At 45.7% G+C, this 12,338-nt stretch overlaps 1 protein-coding gene across 1 annotated transcript in view; it reads left to right on the forward strand.

The window, feature by feature from the left end:
* The first annotated feature begins 4,496 nt into the window (after positions 1-4,496).
* CDYL2 (chromodomain Y like 2) overlaps positions 4,497-12,338 on the forward strand; it is a 166,578-nt gene continuing 158,736 nt past the window's right edge. Inside the window, exon 1 of the mRNA XM_081513583.1 lies at positions 4,497-4,972. Coding sequence (XP_081369709.1) covers positions 4,949-4,972 — 24 coding nt within the window. The 5' untranslated portion in view covers positions 4,497-4,948. The remainder of the gene's footprint in view (positions 4,973-12,338) is intronic.

Genomic DNA, 12,338 nt, shown 5'->3' on the forward strand with positions numbered 1-12,338 from the left:
GGATTTATGTTCTCTCACTTTCATTGGGGTTTCAGCTCAAAAGTCACAACCTCAGTGAGGTCTTATCTTTATGTAAACCAGTACTCTCTCCCAAGCATACACCCATCTCAATTTTTTTTTTTTTTGCCTCTTTACCTGGTTTCATTTTTCTTTGTAGTTCTTATCAGTCCATGAAGTACTATCACATATGTATGTTGTTTTCTTGTTTGATTCACTGTCTCCTCCACTGTACTGTAAGCTCCTAGAGGGCAGGGCATTTTTTGTTTTGTTCAGTGAGAATAGTAACTGACATGCAGTAGACACTGAATGATTTACTTCAGTTACTACTGTATTACCATCATCATCATCGAAATAAAATGTTTTACAATTAATGCTAAAAATAAGGTTTAATTAGCAACGAGGGCTTCTATATGGCATGAGAACAATATTGTTTGAAGGTTTTATTTAATGCCTTTCTATAGGATCTTGAACATTCAAAGATATGCCAGTTTGAAACCGGTAGTAGCAGTTGTAATATTAATTATAACAGATACCATTATTCAGCCGTTGTTAGTGGCAGGTGCCTTGCATGGATTATCTTATCTAACTCTCCAAACAACTCTGTGGGTTGTCTATCACCTCAATTTACAAATGTGGTGTGGTGGTTTTTAAATATGTCCACAAATTCTTTGACGGTCCTTCCTTTAGATGGTGAAGGCTAATTCATCTCTCCTTGAGTGTGGACTCAGCTTAGCTGCTTCCAGATCCCTAATGCACAGAAACTGTGAGATAACAAATGCCTTTTGTTGTAAGCTACTATGTTTTGGGGATGATTTATGTAATGATAAATAACAAATATTTTGGGGAATGGAAGAACAGAGAGGTTAAGAGCCTCATAACTTACACCTAGCAGTGATGATACAAGAACTGGAACCCAGGCAATGTGAATCTAGAACCCAAATGTTCAACCATGCTATATAGGATGTCAAGATCAGGTCTCAAGCAATGCCAGAAGGAGAAGACTGTGGCTTTCTAATGCCACTGTCAGGGTGGAGGATTCAATCTATCCTTGGATATTAAACTGTCCATTCTTGCTCTATCACAACGGCATATTTTAGGCAGCCACTTCCCTTGCTGCTAAGTTCCCTTTCTGCCCCAAGCTTCTTTTAGCATATACTGAACATCTTTCTTCCCAGCATCCTTTCATTCCATTTCTTTGGCCCCTGCTCATTCTCAACTGGGATCAGGTAATTCTGGCAAAGCAGTCAATCATTGCACTGTTCCTGATGGGACAGGTGGAGATGTGAGTTAAACTGGCCAATCAATAGAGCATTATTAGTGACTGGCTACAGTAATCTGCCCAACATACCAGCACATGATGTACATTGGCCAAGTAGAACCTTTCCCTAGGATTTTGAAATAGTGAGATCTCTAAGCTCAGATGATGTGAGCTGCCAGGTGCCAAATTCTTAGCTGCCTGGGGGAAGTCTATCTTCAACAGGAAAGAGTCTAGCATGGGGAAAGAGGACAGTTTTACACCCTTAGAGACTTTGAATCCAGGCCACCCTGAGAGCAATTCCATCCTTTTCTATGTGAGTCAATAAACTATGTTTTAAATTAGTTTGAGTTTCTATCAGTTGCCCTTCATTATGACTAGTATGAAGAGTCTGTCCCATTTTGTGGAAGATGGTAGGTATCTTCCATTCTCCATGAGCAACAGTGGTTCTGAGTCATCCGAAGAACCTGGAGCAGTTCTGTCCATTGGTTGGCCTTTCCTCAGGGGGTGAAGGACTTCCTTTTCACCCTTTAGGAAGCATCTGGCCTTTCTGGAAGCCAGCGATGGTCTGGGGGCAAGCTCAGAATAAAACGGTGCTATGACGGATGGGGAGTTCAGTCACTTAGTTTAAAACCTTAGTCATCTCTATCCTTTCTTTCCTTAGTTCCTCACCCCGTCCCTCAATTATGTGCGCGCGCGCGCACACACACACACACACACACACACACACACACACACATCCTGTTAGTCATCAAGTCCTGTTGATGTGGATCAAATACTTTATGGAAGTAGATGGAGTAACCATAATGAAAGTCTGTGGCCGCCAGGTTCTTCCTTCTGAACATCTTGCAAATCCAGTTTTTCTTCTTCATTTCTACCTCTACCATGCTGGACCACTGCGACTGGTCTCCCTACCTCTAACCTCAACCCCTGGAGTCTGTTCTTCATATTTCTTCTAGAATTTGTCTTCTAACACACTTTTGATTGCCACATGCTTTTGATGGATTCAAGAGTCTTCATCAAGTTTCCCCCCACTGACTGGGTAAATTGCAAGCTTCTTAGCTTGGTGTTCAAGACTCTCCATGAACAGACCCACATTCATTATCCAACGTCCTGTGACTTCCACAAATCAATCTTCTGGTCTTCTCACGCCCATCTCATTGCAGCACTGCCTACCATCTACCCTTGTCTTTTTCTCCAAAGTCCCTCCTTTTCTATGAGTCTTCAAGATCCATTACAATACTATCTCATCCATAAAATATTCCCTGAGCATGCCAATCCTCAGTGAATATCTCCTTCTGTGAACTCTGTAAACAATTGTTGTCTAGACTAAGGTTTTTCTTTTTTCAAACTGTACTCACATTCCCAGGGAGTACTTGGCCAGCACAAGTGAAGTTTTTGGTGTTTTTGTAAAACTACTGATTATATATTCAAATTTGGCTGAGCGTATTATTTCCAAACCCAGTTTCTTTCTTGTCTTCTACTTCCAAATTACATCCTCATGCTATCGTGGTGCATTTATTCCCACGTACAAATTAAGGATCATTAAAATTTGTTTTCTGACCTACAGATAGAGAACTGCCTATTATTAATATTCTTGTTTAAAACCATGACCATGGGGAAAATATCAGTATGGAAAGGGAAGAAAACTGCTATAGCAATTTCCAGTTTCTAAACCAAATACACTTTCTTGTTTATTTCCACCCCCTCACCCCTTTCCCCCTTCATCATTTTAATATGGGATTTTAACTAGACATTGGTATAAAATTTGTTGTATTGGTATAGTCTGACAGTCATTGTGTACCCACTCTCTGCCAGCAATAGGGATAACGATCACTTTGCCATGCTTGTGATACATAGATGAACAAGCCTCGGCAGGAGGAGCTTTCCAGGTGGATTCAGTGTGGAAGGACATTCTAGGCACAGGGGACAGCATGTGAAAGCTCATGTATTCCTAGAATGAGCCAGACATGAAAACCCTGTGTTCCAGATTCTGTGGGATTTTTAATAGAAAGATCTGATGACTTTAAAACATTTTGATAATCTATGCATCAAACCTGTTATAATTCTCCTTTGCCATCTCCCTCTCCACAAGGGCAGTTCAGGGTCCAAACTCAGACACAAGTAACCTTATGGAATTCTGCTGGAATAGGCCGCTTTGTGTATACAGAGACCCTCCATTCGATTCTCACATCACCTGAGGTGTGTCTTACCATCTCCAATTTAGAGCTGGAGAAAGCAAGCTCATGAGGTAAAGTGACTTGTCCAAAGTCTCTCAAATAGGAAAAGACCGAGGGAGGATATATATGAGTTAAGTCCACACCACAGCTGGAGAAAGTGACCAACTGGGCATTTCTGGGGCTAAAATGAGGAAGATCTTTCTTCCAATTTCAGAACAGCCTGCCTTCCCAGGTCCTAAGTTCACTATCTTTAAACAGAATTGGTGTCCACGATGAAGAAGGAAGAGATGACTTAAGAACGAGTTTGGGTTTCAGAGTCCCTCCGGCTCTGGAGCCTGGCACATAGTAGGAGCGCCTTCTGGCTGAGCGACTGAATCCTCCTCCGGTGCGCATGGTTCCTCGCTCCTCTCGGAGTCAAAGTCCCTTGAGGGCAGGGTCCCAGTCGCGCCTACCTGGGGACACGGTGCAGTCGGGTAGACTTTGGAAGATGCTTGTTGAATAATGGATGAGTGGATGAATGGGGGCTGGGGAGGTTGGGGGAAGGCCACGCCCGGCTCCAAAGACTTTCCAGGGTTTGCCGGGGGCTGTCCTGGCTCTCTCGTCGCCTCTGGAGGGGTCCTTTCGTCCCTCTTCCGGTGGCCTCCACATCTCACCACCCAGACTGGAGGGAGGCGCTATGGGGCCGGGGAGGGGCCGTGCGGTCCCCAGGGGCTAGGTCTCCCGGGGGCGGCGCCCACTCCCTCCTGGGGGTGAGGGGCAAGAGATGAGGCCCCCGGGGGCCGGCCGAGCCCGCCCGGGGCCCCTTCCCCGCCAGGCTCCGCAGCCCTCTACCTGCCTCCCGGCCGCCCCTTCGCAGCCCCGGGCCGGGTGAGCCCGGCGGGCACCTGGACCGCCACCCCCCGGGGGGCCCCGCCGGTGGCCTCCGGGGCCGGCCTGGGGCGGCGGGGCGGGCCTGGGCGCTCCCTGGCTCCGGGACCGGTCCCCCGGGGCGCGGCCGGGCAGCCGCCCCCGTTCCCCCCCCCGCCCTCCCGCCCGGGGGGCCGGGCCGGGCTCCCGGGGGGCGGGGACTCGCCCAGTGGCAGCAGCGTCCGGGCCGGCGGCGGGCGCGGGGCGGCTTCCTGCAGGCGGCGCCGGGGCGAGCCGTTGCCCGCCGCAGCCACACCGCCGCCGGGTCGCCGGGTCGCGGGGGCCGCGGCGCTCGGGCCGCGTCGGTGCCTCCCGGGCGCGCTGCGCGGCCGTCGCTGCTGCCCGCGCTCGTGCCGCCGCCGCCGCCGCCGCCGCTGCCGGTTACGCCAGCCCCGCCGCCGCCGCCGCCGCCCGCTCTGATTCTGCGCATAGGCAGCCCCCAAGCCTGTCATTCTGCAAAAACACAGTTTACTCAACACACCACACACACACACACACACACACACGCGCGCACACACACGCGCACACTGGCCCCCCTCGCGCACACGCACGGAGGGCGCGAGCGAGCAGACGCGCACAGCCGGCGAGCCAAGTTCCGCAGCCTGGCATGGCTTCTGGGGACCTTTACGAGGTACGGGGACGCGGGGGCGCGGGCCGGCCCCAGCCCGCGGGCGGGCGGCGGGCGGCGGGGGCCGGGCCGGGGCCGGGGCCAGGCGCGAGCCGGAGTTGCCGAGCCCGTGGCGGCGGCGGCGGCGGCGGCCGGAGGGTGGCGGGGGCCGGGCGCGCCTCCCGCCCTCCGCCCGCCCTCCCGCGGCGCCCGCGCCCGCTCCCTCTTTCTCTTTCTCTCGCGCACACACTCTCTTACTCCATCTACTTTGCGGCCTTGGAGGGGAAGGAGGAAGCCGGGCGGAGCCGGGGCGGGGGAGGTAGCGGTCCCGGGGAGGTGTTTCTCGCCCGACGAGCCGCCTCGAGTGCAGAAAGTACAGGTAAAAGTCGGCGCCGGACGTGCAGGGAATGCGGGAGGCCGCGGGGCGGCCGGCGCGGGTGAGGGGCCGGGGGTGCGCTGCCCCGGGGCCGGGCCGGGGGCGCGGGAGGGGAACCTGGGTGGGGGGGGCGGCGGGCCGCGATGGAGCGGAGCCCGGCCGGGGCGAGGCGGGGTCCTGGAGGGAGGCGGCCTTGAAAGGGGGCGGCCGAGTGGGGGGTTCGGGGGACCGCCGCCAAACCGCTCCCCTGGGCCACCGGGCCACCCACCCCCCTCCCCCCACCTGCTGCCCCCGCCGCCGACTCGGGGCCGGGGCGTGGGGGCGGTCCTTGCGGGTGTCGCGCTCACTCGGGGCGAGAGGGGGCGCTGCAGAGGGACTCCGGTGGAAGCCGGAGCACATGGAAGGCGGAGGTGGGTGGTAACACGTTGCTAGAGGACAGGGATGGAAGCCCGGCTCCCAACGTTCTACGGCACTGACCTCAGTGGATGCCTGTCTCCAGGTCCACAACAGGTAGTGACCAGCATCGGATGTTTTGAAAACGTCTCAAAAAATGGTCAAGGAAGACATTAGTCTGGCACCTTTGAAACAATGGAGAAATAGCCATGGCCTCTGTGAGCTGGGCTTTACTAGCTCTGAACAGAACAGTTCCTGCTTTTGGATTTGGGACAAGTGGACAAAACAAGAAGCAACTCCCTTTCCCTAGGGAGAATGCCCCCAAAGAGCTTTTGGCCCCAAGAGAAGGTTCAGGATTAAGGAAGCTAAAAGATGCCCCATCTTCAACCTGAAGGCCTGCTCATCCTCCAGGAAACCAGAATCAGAGCTCGGCGTGGACCTGGACTCCCTTGCACAGAAATCGATTAACACTAGCCATGGTTCTCAAGACTTTCAGCTAAATTGAGGTGAACACCCCAAGGGGTAGAATTCTTGGTAGGAGACTACAGGGGTGATTCACCCACAGTGAGCTTATTTCCCTCTGGGCCTTCTGGAAAGATGTAGCTTTTTCAGTTGGTAGATTTGCTAGCCAGTGTGAGAGAAGAAGAGTGGAGAACAGGCAAGGTAGCATCTTAGCCTCCTGTGCGACCAGGGTCTTTTGGATGATTCTGGACCTGATGAGGCTCAGTCATGAACCACCAGTGGGCTCAGGTGCCATGGCTTGAGAGAACACTCCAGTCCTAGGGAGGGGTCACTGTTGAGACCTCCTGCCAACAACCAGACCTAGCTTCAGTAAACTTGTGTGTGAGCCACCTGGCAAACAGAAACTCCAGCCCCAGTCCAGGGTTCAGAAGACCACAGCCCCAACAAACTTTGACTGAACCATGATATGTTCTGGGGCAGAACCATCCAGCTAAAATGTTTCTGTTTTTCTTGAAAGAATGTTGCAGGTTGACCTCTTCTCTAGCCTACTGCCTTCCTCATCCCTGTACTGATAGAGAAGATAAAGTTGGGTAGACCTGGTGAAGAACTTTGGAAGATTGTGTCCAATAGGTCACCCAAGCACTTTTGCCTATTTCAAGATGGCGAAACAATTTCTGAAACCAAAAGAGTTGAAGCACAGTTTGATTGAGTTTCCCAAAGTATAACCAGCAAAAAAGTAGACATTGTTCAGGGGCAAAGCTCAGCTCATTGGGAGTATGGATTTTTCTACCTGTTGATAGTGAGTCATCTCAGAACTTCTGACTTTCCCTGGGAGAAGAGTTGCATTGAGAAGGCATTAAGAGGACATGTTAGGAACTGTCATTATTTCTTCTTTTAAAGTTTGGAACTTACGAACCTTCTGGGGATAATTTCTTGTTTAATGATCATCTGAAATGCCCTCCTTAACATTGGTAATTATAGTTGCCAGATGAGTCTGTTAAAAGGGGAGTTTTCACACTGGCCTTGGAAGTGTCTTAGCATCTCTTGAGTTCTTCTTGAAGTTCAGTAAACAAGACAATAATAATAATTACTTCTGTGATAGTAGGTAATTGTACTAGATATAAAATAGTTTTCCTGTGGCTGACTATTTGCATAGTCATTACTAAAAAGGGCTAAACTGCATTATGAGAATATAACCAATGTCACCATTTTTATAGCCAGTGTCTACATTACATAACACATACTGAGGAATTTAATTTGTTGTTCAAATTTAGTTTTAAAAGCAGTTAGGAAATGCTAACTGTACATTTCAAACTGTAAAACTGGGTCTGTAAAAAGCAGGATGTTGATTTAAGGACACATCTTGGATTATCAAGTACACTTATTGACCTTTGAAGAAAAAAAAGAAGAAAACTGATGCCATTCTCAATTTAAATATTACATTAATTAAATACTATACCCAAGGGTATGTAAGATGGCTTCTTGTAACCTCTGACCAAGAAACCACATTTTGACTGGGCAAGAACTATTATTGAATACGTTTGTAATTGGTTTATTTCACCTGTATGTCTGCTGAGACTTCCCTTGACCCTCTATGGTGAAGATGTGATTTGGAGTCTAGAGAGTCTTCAACTTCTCTTAGACAATTTAATTGTAAAAAGTAAGCCTTCCCTGAATAGCATCTTTCAAGGAATAGGTGCTAATTTTAAAGAAAAACTTTGTGTATGTAATGGCACTCTTCAGTCATGAAGAAATATGGAATCAAGCTCAGTTACCAAAATTTTGGCTCTTGATAGACAGTTTCTCCTATAGCAGAGTTCTCATCATCATCTGGTATATTATAGCCATCCACTAGAGGAAGATGATCATAAATATGGGCTGAGCATTTTAAAATCATATATCTAGATACAAAATGAAATTTCTCATCCAGATGCTCTGGTCAACATTCTGATAAACAAAAGAGTCATAAAATGGTAGTCTGTGAGGCAGGTCTAGGCTCTCTATGTTTTTTGCCTTGCCTGTATGGTAGATAAGAAAAATGGACTTGAATACCTTTAGATGGGGCATGTGATACTTGTTTATAATTGTCCCAGTGCTCCCTCTTACCAGAAACTCTTTCTGCTTCACTCTCACATTACTTATCTGGCTCCAGCAGGCATTAGAGTTTGCAGCCCCCAGATGGTAGTCAACCATTCGCTAACATGTTTGGATATCAGGAAGCTGTAACCAGTGGAATAAGGAGCCCGGTTGCCTTGTCCATCTCTGTGTCCTCGAACATTCAAATACTTGTTGACTGAATCGGTGAACAGAAGGCTGACTTAAGTATAGATAAAGTACCTTGGCTGACCTTTGTTATACTTGTATGGAGTGCTGCCCTCTGTTCTCCTTTCTCCTTTGACTTATGGTCTCTCCGTGGTGGTAACACCATGTTTAGGAGAGTTCCTTCCAGTTCTCTCTGGAAGGAAGTGTGGCTGAGTCCCCTTCCAGAGAGCCAGACTGTGTTATTCATTAAAAGAATTGAATGCTTTTAAGCTTCAAATGCATGGCTTTCTAAGTGGCTGTTGGGTGGTGTTTTACACCCTCTCCCTGTGATTAGCTGACAGTATGGAGGAGGGCTCCACTCAGTTGGCAAAAATATTCAGAGAGAATGCTGTATGTCTACACAGAAGGTCAGTAGTGGCCAAGTTGAAATTTATTGAGGTGTTCTTAACAGTGGCAGTTCCTGACATTTGTCAGTGTTCAGTTTACTTACAGTTCCTGGGTATCTTCCCGTAAGATAGTTCTATCTTATGTATTCATGCATCAATATCTAATAAATATGTATACGATTATGTGTGTATATATATAGATATATATCAAAAATACTGGTTTTGTTTCATTCCAAATAAAATAAATAACAACAATAATAGAATTTTCATTTTGTTGAAAGAAATTTACTTTAGTTAAAAATTTACACTGCTACAGTGATGAACACGGGCATTTCCGCTATAGCGCTACATAGGCACCTTGTGTCCTGCAAAATTACGCGCTGAGAATAACAGGGTTTATGGAAAAAACTGGATTGAGGCCAACTGCAGAAACATTGGAACTTCGCAAACAGAAACAAAACCAAATCTAATAAAAATACCCCTCTGTTAAATCTCCACCTGGCTGATGGTTGCTCTTACCAGGTCAGTCCATCCTTACAGCCTTCAGATTGGGCTGGTACTTCTTTTTTCTCTCTGTAGCTTGCAGAGGTCATTCACTTCTAATGGAGACTATTTTCATTGAAATGAAGTCTAACCTAGAGCATAGCCCTTTGCATTCATCTGTATGGAAAGAAATCTTTTTACCTTCTTCGTCTGTAATTTGCAGTTTTGCCAGTCACATTAGCATAGTAGAACGGTATTCTTGAAGCCACCGTGGGCCACTACTCAGATTAAAGGAAGGCACTTGAATCCATTTTCAGCTTTGTTCTTGATCTTCAAACATCATTAAGTCTTTCTCTTTCCTTGTCAGAGCTCTTTCCTGTGACTGCTTCAAAACATTAACAAACTATGAAAGTCACAGAAGAACCAACACAACTTGTTAATTTGACATATTCCTCTATGTACCACTTGTACCCAAAGTGAAACACGTGTAGTTCCAGAATGAACAGTCAGTGATAAAACTTCTTGAGTGTCAGTACCAATATTTGAAGAGGCAAATATTGTCAAAGAGAATATATTGGATGAGCTGAATTGATTTTTTGGCACATGGTAGACACCTGAAGAATATCGACTGGGTATATGATTCTCCCAGCTTTTGAAAGTTATTTTAAATTATTCCCTGTGGATAGATAGCAGCTTATTTTAAAGTAGTATAGACTTTTATGTGAAGTCATTCCTCATCGCATAAGATCATTTCCTCAGGGGCTTAAACTATCTTTGAAATGAGCTTATGCAGTGTCTTGCACCTGACCAATTGCTAAGGAATGGTTCAGGCATGGTAATTATCAAAGATCTGAAGTATTGGAGACACACATTTAGATTGCCAAGATGTGAGCCCCTCTACATCTCTTGGATGGTGAAAAGAGTTGTAGATGTGGCTGAATTCATAACATCATCATTCATTTGCTCATATCACGTTAAGAGAACACCAAATATATGCCAAGCACTACTCTAGGGAATTGATGAGATTGTACTGCCTGAGCTTATGGTCTAGTGTGAGATATAGTTAAGAAAATAGGCAGTTTATAGTGCAGGAGGAGAAGTGTTAGTACAGGGAAAGATGGGGTTCTCTATGATCATGGGGATGATTTACCTTGGGGAAATGAGTGAAGGCTTTCCAGAGAATGTGATGACTGTGGAGATGTTTGAACTAGGAATGAGCATGATCAGGTTTCCAAGACTTATTGAGAATATTCATCTTTTCTATTTTTAAGAGCAATTTATGTTTATTGTTGCATCTTGGAAAAACATAAGTGTAAAATTATATCTATATATAGATATATATGTCTAATATATCTAAGATAAATGTTATTATACATATAAATTTAGCATACACTTGGTGTTTATTAAATACTGATGTGATATCTAAATTAATTAAAATGTTAGCTTTCTTGGTATAGGTACAAATATGAGTGAAAGTATTTTCTATATGTGTCTATATAGTTAAAAAATAAAATTGGAACATAGGATACATACTGTTTTATTTTCTTATATATACATATATATATAATGATTATTTCCTTATATATATTAAAATATTATTCTATATCATGATTTTTAATGACAGGTTAATTTTCACTTGGATCGATACACTATTTTGTGTCTAACTGATCCCCTATTGTTGCACATCTAGATTTTTTCCATTTATAAACAGTTTAAATATTGCTTTTAACCTCCATGAGCATAATTATTTGTATTCCTGTCTTATTATTTTCAAGATAAATTCTGAGAAGTGAAATTTCTAGGTTGAAGAATGCTAACATTTTTAACACTTTTGTTACTTAATCTCAGATTGCCCCTCAGAAATGGACAGTGGATTAGTTTGGAGGAAGACTAGAAGCCATGGTGACCAGTTAGTATACTCTTTCAGTAATTGAAAGGGGTGTCAGTTGGTGACTTGAATCAAAGGAGTGGTAATAGAGATGAAGAGAAATGGATAGAATTTAAAAGATTAAAAAAGAATCAACATCATTTGGTACACCAGTCAAGATTATGTCTGGCTGCTTATAATAGAAAATGTACAGTAACAGTGGCCTAAACAAGGTTTATTTTCTTACACGAAATAAATTTGGAGTTAGGCAGTCCAAGATTGGTGTGATGCTGTTTGAAGTTCTCAGGATATCAGGCTCCTTCTTGTCTCTTTCATCTTCAGCTATGGCTTCTACCATTAAGGTCACTGCTTGATCCAAGGTGGCCATGGAGCTCTAGCCATCTTTTGTGTAAGAGGGTGGAAGGAATAGGCAGAAAAGGAGATGCAAAAGTTGAGTCATCTTCTATAAACAGCTGCCAAAAGTTCCATGCAATCTAGCTCTCCTCTTATGGGCCTGAATAATTATATGGTCACAGCTAGCTGCAAAGGAGGCTAGAAAATGTGATTTTCAATTATACTCTCTTCATTCCCTCTCAAGTAAGACTTGACTGACATTATGTAGGGATTGAGGGAAAGGCAGGAGTTGAGGCATAACTTGGTGGTTTCTGTTTTGGTCCATTAGGTGGGTGGTGGAACCAGTAGTGGAGATAGAGAACCAAGGAAGAAGCATTGGTTGGAGGAAGTGGGGGCCGTGGAAAGGACAATGAGTTCAGAGTGTTTGTGGGACACCTAGGTATAGATATTCATAGCAGTAGGTCATGTGAGCATGAGACTCAAAAGCATGATCTGTCGTGGAGATAGAGATTGGAAAGCATTGGCATATAGATTAGAATGAAAGGCAAAGGACAGTGTGTAAATAGGAGGGGGGTCCAGAGGAGGAGGACTGGAGAAAGTGTACATTTACAGGATGGAAGAAAAGACAGAAGATCAGATTTACAAGGAGTAGCAAGAGAGGTAGGAGGCAAAACAAGAGACTTTGCTGTTATGGAAGGTAATGGAAAATTGTATTTCATGAACGGTGTGGTCAACAGAGTCCTTTGGCTGTAATAAACAGTAAGTCATTGGAGACCTTAAGGGGCATGTTTTCTATAGAGTGTGTTG

The sequence above is a fragment of the Giraffa tippelskirchi genome, chromosome 7, assembly GCF_054371585.1.
Source record: "Giraffa tippelskirchi isolate mGirTip1 chromosome 7, T2T-mGirTip1v1.2.pri, whole genome shotgun sequence".
NCBI lineage: Eukaryota > Metazoa > Chordata > Mammalia > Artiodactyla > Giraffidae > Giraffa > Giraffa tippelskirchi.